This window comes from Carassius carassius, chromosome 16 (genome assembly GCF_963082965.1).
Source record: "Carassius carassius chromosome 16, fCarCar2.1, whole genome shotgun sequence".
Lineage (NCBI taxonomy): Eukaryota > Metazoa > Chordata > Actinopteri > Cypriniformes > Cyprinidae > Carassius > Carassius carassius.
In genome coordinates, this window is record NC_081770.1 from 32,138,853 (window position 1) to 32,154,847 (window position 15,995).

General features: G+C 37.5%; 1 protein-coding gene across 1 annotated transcript; it reads left to right on the forward strand.

Moving 5' to 3' along the window:
* Nucleotides 1-8,844: 8,844 nt before the first annotated feature.
* Nucleotides 8,845-12,755, forward strand: nmur1a (neuromedin U receptor 1a). Its single transcript, XM_059568759.1, has 3 exons — nt 8,845-9,023; nt 10,459-11,363; nt 12,054-12,755. The coding sequence occupies exons 2-3, from the start codon at nt 10,466-10,468 to the stop codon at nt 12,440-12,442; spliced, it is 1,287 nt and encodes a 428-aa protein (XP_059424742.1). The 5' UTR covers nt 8,845-9,023; nt 10,459-10,465; the 3' UTR covers nt 12,443-12,755.
* Nucleotides 12,756-15,995: the final 3,240 nt, after the last annotated feature.

Genomic DNA, 15,995 nt, shown 5'->3' on the forward strand with positions numbered 1-15,995 from the left:
CGCTTCTGACTCTCAGTCTGTAAGTACATTTACATATTTAAATAATTTGCCAGTGATGATTCAAATGTGAGTGTTGAGCAGTGTAGAGCAGCGTTTGTTGTTTGTCGTTTCTCCGATCACAAATGCAGACATGATTTTATGTTTACTTGGCACTATACATAACGCAACACGTAAAAAGACAGTATAAGTCATTATAATCAGTAATTATGTCTCCACTGGATGCAACAAATGCCTCAGTTTTATTGTTTTTGTCTAGATGTGCCAGGAGACAGCATCACAAAGTTAAGGGGCGTAACATTTCTGTCACACGCTTGAGGCATTCAACCAGTCACAACTAACTGGATAGCTGGCCAATCAGCATACACCTGGCTTTTCAGAAGGATGAGCTTTGTAAAAATCAATGCATTTCAGAAAGGGAGGGCATAGTGAGCTACGTGACATTCAGCCAAGTATGGAGACCCATACTCATAAAAGATTTTTCTTTTATAACAAAAATGATTTTCTTTTTTCTCTCTCCAGCATGTTCAGTTGAGTAGGCCAAAGTGGGTCTTACAGGTTCGAGAAGGGAAATGAGTTGGCGGCAGGCACACATGACTTCTGAACAGAGGAAGAGTTAACAGTGGCGTGCAAGCAGCGCCACAAGCAAAACAGCAGCTCTGTATGTCAAAAGGGAAACGTTATAGTCTTCAGAAGCGCTCATGAGGCTCAGCATCCTGTGATTGTGCAGATACAGCCTGCAAGGCTCACATGCTCAGATATTACTCGCAGTAAATGGTGAAATGAATACTGCATGATTTGTTTTTCTTCATGCAAGTTATATAGACATATAGGTGTACAGTGTGATATTTCAAATATTATACTATAAAAAATATAATTCATGTATATATGCAATAGTCCTTTATTAAGGTGTTTTACCATCCCTAGCATTTAATACAGCTTCTATGAAGTTCATCTTCATAGAAGTTTTCCAGGTTTCATGATCATGACACCATATTTTTTTGCATTTTAACATTGGTGTCTATAATTAAACTTTTACCAAATAAAGCTCTTTCATGGGTGTTGAATTTGTGAAGATCTATTTGGTGAGTTTTTGTGGACACTCTCCCCCTTGTCCCTTTAAACAGAGTGTCTAGGGGTAGGGGTGACAATATTCCCCAAAGAAATGGGACACCACTACTATACCCAGAGGTGCACATAAGTGGTCCGCAGGTCCGCATGCGCGACCAAAATAAAAAATGCGTAATATAAATATGTTCTGGCAGTGCATTTGCGTACCGACATGGTTGACAGCTGTTAATGCACAATTACCATTTTAAAACTGTGACATTCATCCACTGACGCTCTTTAATCAGGCGGGAAGTAAGTCGACCGGAAGTTGAAGTCGGCCGCGTGCCGCCATCTTGTAGCAGAACTTCACTTGTGTTAGCATCCCATTGACTCCCATTCATTTTGGCGTCACTTTGACAGCGAATAACTTTACATCTGAGGTGTTTAAAGACTCCATTTGTCCATTATTTATTTCTAAAGATACACGACAATGTATAAAGGGCTCCATTACCTTCTATGTTACATTATGGCCCCGTAGAAACAGTTTTTGTAAAAATAGGCTAACGATTGCGTCATAACCACTCGACTCTCTGTCGCACAGTAGAGAAATTACCGTACAGACAGGAGGAGAAGCTCGCAGGCAATCAATTTCAGTTTAATAAGAAATAATTGAAGTCACATAAATCACTGTTTACACAACTAACTTATATTACACTGCTCATTTATATCACATTCCTCACTTACATTACACTGCTCCCTACTATCCATAGGGCATCTTTGCTCTTTTGTGTTTTTTTCACTTCTCCGAGAGATGATGCATTTCGGTGACAAGTAGTTTTTAATTTTTTTTCTTGTTGTTAAAATTCAAAATAGTTTTTAAATATTTTTTCAAAGCACTGAATGCATCACGGAGTGCTGCATGGGGTATGAAATCTCGGTGCTCTTTGGTTGTATGGGATAGTATATATTTAAGAACTAGAACTCCAAGGCACTCGAATTGTATAGTGAAAAATTAAAAAGCCTTTATTGCATCACTGGCTTTATACGTTAAAACTCTTTTGGTGAGAGGTATTATTGGATGTCACTGTTCCCACCAGTCGTTGCACAAGTTAAGGTTACGCACAATGACGAAAGCATGTTGGTGCGTCGTCCAATCGGCCCAATGGAGAAACCGCCACTGGTAGATATGTTTGTGATTGGCTAGATTGCTCAAAAGATGCAAGCGTAACGATCCTACATGTCCGTCTAGTGCATGTTAAAAAAGTAATGAAAAAGTAGCATACTGGAAAGAAAAAAAAACAGTCTTCATGTCTAAACATGAGACACAGTGAGCAGGAATGGTTTTTGAAAAAGTACAGAGCAGAATGCCTCCTCCACCATGTTGCCATCAAATAAAACAGTTGCTATGCTATCTTACTGCTATAATTAAAAGCTTGCGACGCTTGCCCCACCTCTGTATATTAATGGCTCCTATTTTAAACTAGGCATTGAGTGATACTGTTTTGTGCACTATTATTACAAATTTCATGTTGTGTTCCTTATATAAGTCACTTGCATTTACTGATTGAATGCATTTTATTCCTCTTGATGTTTTTTAAAGCATTGATCTGTAGAACTCAAAGAGCTCTCGACATAAAGACACGCAAATAGAAAAAATAATTTTAGACTTTTTTTTCTCCTATTCATGGAATTCTCTATACATATTGAATCAGTATTAGCAGCTTGCGTATCTAAAAGTAGAAGCTTTTTAGTTTGCATGAGGGCTTTCAACATGCTGAAGTTGATGTAAATGGTATGTGTACAATGCCCTTTTTCCTAGCAAAACCCCTTCTGCAAGGAATGGAAAATGCACATTTAAATGTTTTGTTTCCACCAAAGCAGCTCTCGAGACCTTCAACAAGAAAAAAATGAATAGGGTAGTCGAGGGTGTATGCTTTTCGAGATTGGTGACTGCAACCGTTTTTGTTCCCCATTACATTATCAGAATGTGTTAAAGTCTAACAAAATGCTTTCCTACAGCCTTCCTGGCAAAATATATGCAAATAGTATATGCCATGAACTATTTACAATAATATAGTTAGCATTTTTATTTGCATTTATGCATGTCTTTCTTGCTTTAATTACTGATATGCAACCCTGTGTTACTTAGCTAATAACAGTATTTTTACTAAAATGCATGCTTCTGACACACCTTTTGGTTGCTGTTTAGGTTAAAGCAATAAGTTTTTTTCTGTATTCATAATTCATTGGATTGTGTAAATCTCTGTAGGTGTCATGACAGGAAAACTGACACAGATTCATTTATGCATTAAACCAATGTCTATTAATTATGTATTTCCATCTGTTATGGCCACAGTGACTCACCAGTGAACAATAATCTGGGGACAAACATTTTTACATGTAACATGTATACGTCACTGCTGGAAATCACATAAACTAAGCTTAATTTTAATCAATGCTAAACTGCTAAATCCATTGCCACATGCTTTTTGAAAGTTAGCTTTGCAGACATTATACAGTACAACCCTTCAAACCAAAGGAACTGTTTGCATATTATAATAAATGGTAATTAACAGCAAATAGCTTTCAGAGTGCCGCATGCATAACCTTTATGCCTCATATTAATAACTTAACCTCTACTGGTATTCAGCCTTTTGTTCATTATTTACCTTTAACTTTGCTTCATTATCAGTACCATTGCACAAACACTGTATATTAATTAGAGAATATAAACAAACAATAGCCTGTTATTAAAAATAAATAAAATAAAATAATAATAATAATAAGTTATATTCTTATAATTGTGAATAGCCAATTATTTGTTAGTTTGCAGAATCACCTGCCCCTTTTTGACATGTGGCTCTTTGAATGAGTGTTAACAGTTAGGTTATTCTCCAGTCTGTCATGTGTGCTGGCTGTTGGGCAGTTTTTAGGTTAGTCCCAGTTTTAAATACGGGTAATGGTACAGTGCTGCAATACACGGTCGTTCACCATGCAGGATTACAGCTACTTGCGGACCCATGACTAAAAAAAAACAAGGTAATAATAAGCCTCTCCATTTATCAGGCAAAAGGCATTTTTAAAACTGGGACTAACCTAAAAACTGCCATCACATATGACAGACTAGAGGATAACCCAACTGCTAACACTCATTCAAAGAGCCACATGTCAAAAAGACACTGTACCAAGGATTCACAAAATGTGAATTTTTTGTTAGATAGTTTTAAAGGGTTAGTTCACCCCAAAATGACAATTCTGTCATTAGTTACGTACCCTCATGTCGTTCCAAACCCATAAGACCTTCATTCATATTTGGAACACAAATTAAGATATTTTTTTATGAAATCTGAGAGCTTTCTCACCCTCTGTAGACAGCAATGCAATTATAATGTCTCTAGGTCCGGAACCATAGTAAGGACATCAGTAAAAATGTCCATGTGACATCAGTAGATCAACTTGTGCTATACAAGAATACTTTTTGTGCGCAATAAAAACTAAAATAACAACTTTATTCAATGACTCTTCTACCCCAAGTTACTGTTTTCCACCATTTCGGAGAATATCACAATGCATATGCACGCTTCACCCTAAGCGTAAACAATGCTGAATTTGGAGAACTAACCCTTTAAACATTTAGTAGAATATGCAATGAACACTCGTGTCAATAGATGAGGTGTTTCTGCTCAGGTTGCTTTAGAGACTGCTCAGCAAGCTTGCTTGAAAGTAGACAAAATTATCACTGGTCACAGTCAATTAGAAATGCAATTTACCGGTCTACAGGGAAGCCGCTTTGAACATTATTCAAGCATTTATGCCACATCCACACCCTGCATTGGACACATAGTCCTCTGAAAGTCAGTGGTTTCCATAACAACGTGCATATCTGTTTCTAATTATTGAATACTTTTCTACACCTTCGGTTTGGTCACACTATGCTGTAAGCATGAGAAATACTTCAGAGACAATCCTGAAATTATATGCAACTTGATATGAATCTGCCATCTTTGATCATGACGGTTTATGGACTCAATTCTGCTGCCAGGAAAAAAAAAATTCTTTATATTACGTAACGCTTAAAAATAAAGGTTTCAAAAGGGTGGTTTTCACCGCAATGCCATTGAAGAACCATTTTGTATTCCCAAAGAACCTTTCAGTGAATGGTTCTTGTAAGAAACATTTCCCTTAATAATCTAAAGAATATTTCCCACTATAAAGCCTTTTGTGCAATGGAAAGATTCCATTGATTCCATGTTCTTCAAGGAACCATTTAGTAATGAATAAGGAACCTTCATTTTTTAGAGCGTTGATTCTTTGTGAATCTTTAAAGGGGTCATATGATGCTTTTTTAAGATCATTATTTAGTGTATTTCGTGTAGCTGAATATGTTGACATGCTTTAATGTTAAAAAAACACATTATTTTTCAAATACTATACATTATTGTAGGTCCTCTATGCCCCGCCTCTCTCAAATGCATCGTTTTCTACAAAGACCCTGCGTCTGACAAGCGCAGTGTAGCCCTCTGATTGGCCAACTGATCCAGTGCATTTTGATTGGTCGAATCCGCAAGCACTCGTAGGAAACGTAACACCCTTTTCGATAATCGCGAGCTTTATCGTTCAAAATAAATGTAAAGACAGTTAATAATGTCCTTAGTTTTACCATCAGTTCAAGCTCGAAAGAGGAACAGAGTCTTGTGACAGACACAGTGATGAAGCTCGTATGTGTTTGCAGTACACAAGACACGGACGGTTAAGACAGCTGACTCTACTGTGTGACTGTGTGCATTTCTCTCTCGCTCTGTCTCTCGTCGTCCATAAAATGCGTTGCTGTTCTGTTGTAAGTAATCTTAAAGATCCCTAAATTCATCTACTTTCGGAAGACCAAATAAAGTGCTTTTGCTTTCGCCTAGATACTGTACACACAGCATCTCCCTGACAAGACTGCTTCAACACAAACTACGGTTAATGAACCACGCCTTCTTTATTTGCATGAACATTTGGGCGGCATTACACAAATATTTGGGGGGGGGGGCGTGGCAGAGTCTTAACTTTGATAAAGAACATCTCTCATTTGAGACTTTAGTCTTTGCAACTTTACAGATCTTCTTCATGCACCAAGAGCTTGTAACACTCCAAAGAGAAAGGACATTTTTTTAAATTGAATCATATGATCCCTTTAATGGTTTCTAGCAGTTCAAGTCTTTGTCCTTCATCACAGCTAATGCAGTTTGAGTTTTGAGTTTTAAAGTTATTTTAGTGTTCTGTCAGGAACTATAACTAATTTCATGTCTTTGTCACCAGAGGAGGATGGCAGCACTCAACATCCTGTCATTTCAATAGACCTGTTTCAGAGACATGGGTGGAGGGCAGGTCAACTCTGCCTCAAATCTTGTTGAAACTTCCAAGAAAAAGCAGAACTATTATGTGAATATGCAGTGCAGATCATAAAACATCATTTTAGTTCAGGAGGATTACAGCTAATGCTTTATCTTGAATACTCTAAATGGGTAATAGAGGCTATCAGGGGCACTTTCAGATTCTCACACCTTTGCATTATCTCCAAGTGAAAGGAAAGAGAACTTTGTAATTGTCTAGGGGCCACTCACAAAGAATGCATTTTTGCGTTCCAGTGTGCTGCTTTTCTATGTAAATATGTTCTACAGTAGGTTACATAAACGTGTTTGCGCTCTTGTCCCTTTTGCAACGTTTGACGTTTCAAAAATAGAGTGCTCTGCATCTCACCTTTAATTGCAAAACTTGTGAAATTACTTGGTGAAAATCTAAATATATATATAATTATTTACATTACATTACATTACGTTGGCTCCTAGTTTCCTCCTCTCCACTGTGACCCATCAGTCCACTGGCTCCACCGGACTCCCTCGTCCCTCTGGCTTCGCCTTGGTCTGGCATCGACCATCCTGCGTCTCGGGACTCCACTCCTCTGGCTGCTCCTTCATCCCTTCGGCTCCACCTGACCCCTTTGTCGCTCCAGCTCCACCGCGGCCTTCTGGATCCCTCCGCCTCACTTGCCAGCAACATCTACTCTGCTGGGCACTCTAGAGGCTCATTGGGTCTCAGTCTCTGCTTTGGACTCCTCCGTCACCTCTACCGTGGGTCACCATTATGGCTGTGGCCTGGGTCCTGCTTGGCTCCTCCTGATCTAAGCCCTTCCTGTTGTCTCCCTGGCTCCTCCCTCCATTGTCACCTCCCTGGACTCTGTCTGCTGTCCCCCTCCCGGGTGTCCATCGTCCTCCTGAGCCTCCTTCCAGTTCCCATCTGTGCCCCCCTTCTGTTGTTTCTATGGCGTGAGGATGTGACCTCCGGGAGGGGGCGATATGTCAGGGTTATAAACATGTACTGTACCTGTGTGTTTTTCCCCTTCATATGCCTTCCCTGACCCAGCTCCCTGTGTGTTTGGATATTCATTTGATTCCAAGTGTGTCTCCTTGTTCCCAAAGTTGTGTAGTTAAGTTTGAGTCTGTTCAGTCCCCTTCCAGTGTCCAGTGTTTGTCGGGTCTACTATGTTGTGTTCGTGTGTCTTCTCCAGTTCCCAGTTTGGATATACGCTGTGTTTTTGGATTTATTAAAGACTATTTTGATTATCCATGAGTCCGTGTTCCTTCCAGCAAGACATTTACATTTCAACTTGTCTCTTTCTGTTGGTACCAATTTTAATTTATTCTTGCTTCTTGCTATACACTGTTAAAAATTAAGGCTCTAAAAGGGTGTTTTGCAATGATGCCATAGAATAACTATTTTTGGTTCCCCAAACAACCTTAAAGTGAACCGTTCTTAAATTAACCTAGTTGAAGAACATTTTAAGATACAAATGTACTTTTAAAAAAAAAGAACCTTGTGGAAACTTTTTCGACTTTTTCTGGAATTGTTTTTTTGTTTGTTTGTTTTTTTCATTGACACACTGTTTTCCTAATGAACGTTGTTCAGTTGCTTTGACACAATTTTTGTTTAAAGCGCTATATAATTGACAAGGTGACTTGACTTGACATTTGAGCCATCAATGCCAATAAAGAACTTTTATTTTTAAAAGTGTATTAATATAAGATAATAAATATCTGGATAATGTATGAGGGCATTTATACAGAATGTGTTTTTGTGTTTAACAATGCGATACACAGGGATAGAAGAGACAAGATGCATTTTTTTTTATATGTTTAACAACTAACTTGAGCACTGAATTTTTAGAATGTCAAATGTCCGCATGGAATATATTTTAATTAAAAATAAATAAATAAATAAATGAAAAAGCAGCTTAGTGCAATATAGAAATGCATTCTGTGTGAACGGCCCATTGTTACACTGTAAATGAATCATAAAGGGACATCATTGACGTTCGTAATGTGAATGGAAATGACTATGATTATTTTAATTAAGAAGTATCGTATTTCCGCTACATATTTTTCTTGAATTTGATCAATGCCATTGAAACTGATAACGTCACAGACAGACAAGAATGAAGGAAACAATGACAGATGCTCATTATCTTTGATAATCATTATCATCGTGGAAATCAGAGGTGTGCTGCATTGTGATGAAGGTCCTCATTCAAATGAAGGCAATCCATCTTAATTAAACACAGATCTGCTGACAGTACAACAGCACAAATGAAATCTGATTACCATGTGCTAAATCACTGTTAGAGTATGATGAAAGATAAAAAGGGACAAAACCGGGATGCTCATGCTTGCATAGGGTTAAACGAGACTTGCCATGACATACAATAGGGGTGAAGAGAGAGAGAGAGAGAGAGAGAGCATAACTGTGTCTCTTTGTATAACCAAGGAAACACTCCCATTATAACACGTGTGATGGGCTTATTATCAGTCTTTTAAACTAGAATAGCATTTTTTACATCAGCTCAGGACTTCTGAGGAGAACTTTCTGAACCTTCAGCTTTAATTTTCATCTCACTGATGTTTTAACATAGTGGATTGTCCATTGTGCCAAACTATAAGGTAAGATTCTTGTTGATGTTGATATAGTGTATCTGGTGTATGTGACAATCGCTTCATAGCTGATATTAATAGCATGATTGGAATGAAAATCGATTTAGGAGGTTTCCTTAATGAAATGCTCCAGGGAATATGTGTCTAAATTAGGTTTCAGACTGATTGATCAGTTCTCAGTAACTATGTAAAATCAGGGCTATTTCTGATCATATGTGGTGTTTAAATGTCTGACACACTTGTTGATCTCTCATGATCATGCTAAAAAAACGAAGTATACATTGTTTTCTCCTGATACATGCACATGCTTAGGGAAAAAAACTGGACAGAACATTAATAAATACTATTTTTTGTATGTAGTTGCATACGTATATATAGCCTGTTGCCATGATTAAATTTTGAATGTGTGAATCTATTTCTTGTGTGTGTGTGTGTGTGTGTGTGTGTGTGTGTGTGTGTGTGTGTGTGTGTGTGTGTGTGTGTGTGTGTGTGTGTGTGTGTTTATCATTGTTTGCTTAATTGTACGAAATGTGCACTTGCAGTGTACTTCAAATGTAATTTATTTTAAAGTGCATCGAAGTCATTATGTTTTAATAATCTTTTGTTGTGCTTTAGAGAAGTACAATTATTTTGACTGTTTGGCTGTATGCTGTCTACCATACTAAGGCACAAGTAAAATAAATTATTGTAAATTATAAATTTTAACAGTTCTGAATTTTAACTTCATTTCCACAAGCATAATAATCAATCACAAGAGTATATACTGTGTGTGCCGATCCCAACATCATCTTTCTTTGAAAAATAAAATAAAAAATATTAAAGTGGTTGTATAGCAGCCACTTTGGCTTGGAAATGAGCATGCTAATATAATCATGCAAGCTGAAACCTAATGTATCTCCTGCTATTTCATTCCTTCAACTCGCCAAAGACAGTAACCATCTCTACTACTTCCCCTAAAAGTATTTTTATTAAACAGGGGTTTACTGAACAAATTGCTCTTTTTTCAAAATAAAAATCTACCTCAATTTATGCTTTACTAGACCATATATCATACCATATTCTGTTAAGTATATTTAATCTCTCCTCTTTTCTTTATAAAAGTGTGTTTTATTTACCTCGTCAGATTCACCTCAGGGAATGAATTCTGCAATAATAACAGTGACCAGCTGGCCTCTACAGCTATAAATCAACTTACAAGTTGAAATAAATCAACTTACCCCCCCCCCCCCCCACCCCAAATATTTGCCTGAAAATGTTTTTAAATTTTAACCTAAAAAAAAAAAAATTCTAATTCACACAGTCCTTTATTATTTCTTCAATGTGTCTTCTTCCTAACCCTCAACGTTTTAAAAACATCCAGGTTCTCAATTTTCCATTTGTCAACATCATCAAGCAAATATGTTCCTCATCTGATGTCTCCAACCCTTTCATGTTTCATCACTAGGTCCAGAATGATTGCCAAACCCAACTGTTCGTCAACGGATTCCTCTGCATTAAGATGCATCCAAGATCTGCTCTGCAACAGCAGTGTTGTGTTGAACCTCAGTGAGGCAGAAATGGAAGAGTTTTGCCTCAACCAAGACGAGTATCTGGAGAAATATCTGGGGCCTAGACGTTCCCCGGTGTTTCTGCCTGTGTGCATCACCTACCTGCTCATCTTCTTGGTGGGAGCGGTTGGAAACATTCTTACGTGCTTCGTTATTGCTCGTAACAAGGTCATGAGGACGCCCACCAACTTCTACCTGTTCAGTTTGGCGGTGTCAGACCTGCTGGTGCTTCTTCTGGGAATGCCTTTGGAGCTCTACGAAATGTGGAGTAACTATCCGTTCCTTTTCGGCAAAGGTGGCTGCTACTTTAAGACCTTCCTCTTTGAGACTGTTTGCTTCGCCTCCATCTTGAATGTAACAGCACTGAGTGTGGAGCGCTACATAGCTGTCGTCCATCCACTCAGGGCCAAATATGTAGTGACACGCACCCATGCCAAGCGGGTCATCCTGAGTGTGTGGAGCGTGTCTGTTTTGTGCGCCATTCCCAACACCAGCCTCCATGGTATCTTCACCCTCCCTTTTCCCAAAGGGAAAGGAGTAGGGGCCTTGTCCACTTCTGCCACCTGCATGCTGGTCAAGCCACGCTGGATGTACAATCTGATCATCCAAATCACCACCCTGCTGTTTTTCCTCCTGCCCATGTTGACCATCAGCGTGCTGTATTTGCTCATCGGCATGCAGCTAAAACGCGAAAAGATGTTGCACGTGCTAGAGGCAAAAGCCAGTCTGGGACAAGACAGCTCCTCTAATGTGCGCAGTCAGCAGCAGAAAACACGTCGCCAGCAGGTCACTAAAATGTTGTGTAAGTAGGCCAGCTGGCCAATAACTGAATTCTCATGTATAACAGTGCCTTGGCTGGTTTAGATCATATTACACTGCAAGCGTATTCTTAACTTATGTGACCTGCTCCATCCCTTCGAGTCGTTTAGAAACACATATTGAGTTTTATGCATTGAATAGACTGCAATTTCTGCATTCTAATGATATAACTATACAATTGTTGACATATAGGAAGTTTGTCATAAAAACTGATTTATTTATTAATCTAACACATTAAATAACTACATAAAAATATATTTCATTTTGTAATATAGTGCATATTTACTGTGTGAAGTAATGTAATGTAAGGTTTTTCACAAACTGTTTAAATAAATATCTTTGCAAGATAACATAAAAGTTTTGTGAGGGAATGCACAACATTTGCCAGAGAATTGCGAAACATTTGAAAAATATTTCAACCGATTCAACCCACCCCAATTTTTTTTCCACCACCATTTCCCTTTATCTCAAATGTTTTGTGCACTGAATAATCACCTTCCTTCAAGATACAATTTGGCTGTTATTAACATAAAATGTTATGTGTCAGCACGCAGAATAATATTCAATAGGGTAATGTTAAGAAAGCATACTAAAAAAAATGTATGACTTAATATTTTTGGTTAAACAGAATTTAAGACCAAATTGTATATGTAACACAGTATTTTCTCTTCAGTTGTACTAGTGGTCATGTTTGGCATCTGTTGGGCTCCGTTCCACACCGATCGACTCATGTGGAGTTTCCTGGACCAGAAGAGCAGTGAGCACATGAAGATTTTCCAGATCTATGAATACGTCCATGTCATCTCTGGGGTCTTCTTCTATCTAAGCTCAGCCATTAATCCAATTCTCTACAATCTCATGTCCACTCGCTTCAGAGAGATGTTTAAAGAGGTGATGTGTCACCACAAATGGCATCCTGTCCCAAGGAAACGCTCTCTGAGCATGACGAGGGTTACTGTAGGCAGCACCTTGAGTGATGTCCCACCCTGCAATGGCACCGTTACTATTGAAGGAGAAGATTATGATAGGGCAGAATGCCAGGAAAATAAGACCAGCTTGTAAGAAATGAACTTGTCATTCATTAGGGCCTGGGCATCAGGGCACGAGGACCCTCTTGGAATTGCTCCATTTATTGTATTTTATTGTGCTTGAAATGAACTTTAGAAAATCAACAAATCCAAAACCATAAATTTAAACTTAAATGATAATTGTATACAAACACTTGGTTAAAAACTAGTTTGAATCTGTGATGCTCCCATTTTTTTCCCAACGATAACTCTTTCTTTGTTGGTTTAACAGCATATTTTCCAGGGAGTGCATAACAAGTGATGCAGATCAGCTTGTTTTTACCCACTGGAAATTGTCTCATTATAAAACCACTCAGGTTCTTGCACTGCCAGTATCTAAAATTAATTTCAAGACATTGTTCATCGCTTACATCTGTCTAAGACTGAGCCCCAAATTATAGTCTATCTTGAATTACATAAATATAAAAATCTGTAATTGTCAAATTGGTGTCATGACACTACAACTGTTTACATTAAATCCTGCATTACCTAATACAAAAAAAAATTGACTATAAAAATATAGTTAAATTAATAAATGTATTATGAATATAGCCAAATTAATAAAGCAATATGTTATTATATGAGCTTCAAGAAAAAGCCTGATTGTAAGTGTGATATTGATTTTATAAAAAGGTTTAATAAGCAAAAAGTTCATATTAAGCCATTTGTATTGTCAGCTACGTTATCTTCTATGACAATGCAAATAGTTCAAAACAATGCAGCACTTGAACTAGAACTTACTGAAAGAATATGTGTTTTTACACAAAGTGATGAGTGAATAATTCAATGAATCATTCATAAGTAAGTTCTGACATGAAACTCTAGATGGCGCAGGCCAATAGGTTCAAACTCAATCTGATATAATCACATCATAATTCACACGGAATGTAGCATCAGTAGCCAAATAAGCTTACTCCTCAACATTCAAATACTCAACATACAAATAGTTCTTGCTGTAGCAGTTGCAGCATGCTTCAGAAAACCTCCACATCCCCAGCTCCACCTGTATTGATCTGCTACGGGGTGATTTCCTGTATTATACATGGGGTTTATTTCATATATGTTAAACCTGCAGCAGTAGTATTTCTTACATGCTCACAGCAGCATGTTGTGGATGTATTGGTCTCAGAACTTAATCTGCAGAAGTGGAGCAGATCTATTCCGCCCAGACAAAACATGTTAACACTGCCATGTGCATTTCTATGCGAAACTCTCCAAGAGTTTTCAAGACAGAAATACACTTATTTTGGTCCTAGAATGAATTAGCGCTTTGGAAAAATCACTTAAATGAAAGAATAACATTTAAAAGACAGTCACTTGATTCCACCTACTGGTGAACATTTCTATATACAGTCAGAGACATTATGGGGCAGTTTCCCAGACAGAGATTAAGCCTAGTCCTAGACTAAAATGGCCCTTTAAACTAGATTAACAGACTTTTGGAGTGACTAAATTTAGACTACTGACTAGGAGGTAGGATTAACTTCAGATTAACATGTGTTTTCAGTTGTTCTACATCAAAATTATTGGTACCCTTTGTATATATGAACAAAGAAGCCTGTGAAAATGTAGTTTTTCTCTGTAATACTTATTGGCCACAATTAATGGCACCCTTTTATTCAATACTTTTTGCAAACTCCTTTAGCCAATTATCAGCAGTGAGTCTGTCCTATAATTCCTCATGAGTTTGGAGAACACCTGACAAGAGATCAGAGACCTTTCCTTTATCCAGAATCTCTCCAGACCCTTCAGATTCCCAGCTCTATGTTGGTACTCTCTCCTCACTCTCCAGTTTTCCACAGGGTTCAGGTCAGGGAACTGGGACGGTCACGACAAGTTCAGCTGTGATCCTTGGAGAGTTTTTGGCCACTCAAGCTATCCTCCTCACATTGCATGAAGACAATTTAGACACAGCCAATATACTGTAGGCAGATTTGTAACATTTCTTGTTGATTGGAACTCCTTAATTATTGTCCTAATGATGGAAATGGAATTAGCTCTTTTGTTGACAATTTTTGTTGTTGTTGTTGTTGTTATTTTCTTGACTTCATATTTTATAAAGCTCAACAATCTGCCAATAGCCATCTTTTTTTAAGCTGCTATTGTTTTCATTGGATTTGCTGGTTGATGGTTTTCAATTAATCAGGTTTATTTTAGTTCAGGGCTCCACAGTCCAGGAGTTAGGAATCTGTGCTCAATCTGTGTTTCAGAAAGTCCTTTTTTAAACCATGATTAACTATTCTAGGTTAGGCCTACTCCTGGCCTAATGTCAGAATGAAATAATTAACAGAGTATTTGCTGTGAAGCTGCATGACCTAAAATATATCATATTTGGCATTAGACACAGAGAACAATTTACATTTTAATTAGACAGAAGGCTAATTCATGCTAAAGGCTAAGGGCATATACTGCAGACATGAACCATGCACACCTGACATAAAGAAAATGTGGACGCAAAGCACAGATCCTTCCATATGTTTCATATGTTTTGTGAGTCAAAACGGTCAAAAGTGGCCCTGTTTACTTTCTTAAAGCACATTCCTCTTCTTACTGTCCGTGATTTATGAGTGCGCATTATTGCCAAGAATGAAAATGTTTCCTTTACAATCACAACCAGCCATATACTAGAGACCATTTACAAGATCCAGTTCAAGTTAGAGTATAAAAAAGAATGACTATTCAGCAATTCTCGGTTTACGTGGAACGTTAATATACCAGAAAAGTTTTATTTTTAATGTCTAATGTCCAATATTGTATTATTTTCTGCCTGTGAAACTGAACTGAAATTACATACAGCTATCTCTTCTTGTGACAAGCTTTGTAAATAAAATACATTGCTCTGCCAACCACAGTTTGCTGATATCTACAGTAACACAAACACATGCATAATAACATGCTGGCAGCTTCCTTCTTTATGAAATGCATGAAAGTGGCCTTGGCGAAAGTCAGGATCTAAAGGGAAGATAGATGGATGAAGACACAGTTCACTAAGAAGAGTCTAGACATATATATATAGGTAATTTTATCCCTAAGAAATTTACTGAAGAGATGCTAAAAGCCACAAAGAAATATCCTGTACTCCTACAAGCCTGGGTCCCTTTAATCTAAGCATGATCTCTGATCAAAGCTTTTGATGCAATTTTTTCCCATCATAGATACAATCTTTATTTATGGAAGCTATGAGGAGCAAACAAATCACGGTCACCACGGTAAGATATCATAAATCATCTCAGCAAGACAAAATTGTAGGAGAAATAATTTTGTTTTCTACACACTAATAAATTGGTAGCCGTGATTTGTGTTCACTGAATGTATGATCCTCTCTTACTACCGTATCTTAATAGCTCTAGCCTTCAAAAGTAAACAGCAAACATATTTCTTTATTATATATATATATATATATATTGGTTAGGTTCTTTTTCTTTCTTTTTTGGCTGCTTCTCTTTTCTAATTTTAATTCTAGTTATGTTTTACTTACTGGCTTTGACAGGCTAAAATAAATATACATTTTATAAAACTTTAATTTTATATAATTAAAATTATTTTAT

Coding starts and splice junctions, on each gene's coding strand:
- nmur1a (XM_059568759.1), top strand. CDS start 10,466: ATGATTGCCAAACCCAACTGTTCGTCAACGGATTCCTCTGCATTAAGA. Junction 11,364..12,053: donor GCAGGTCACTAAAATGTTGT/GTAAGTAGGCCA, acceptor TTTTCTCTTCAG/TTGTACTAGTGGTCATGTTT.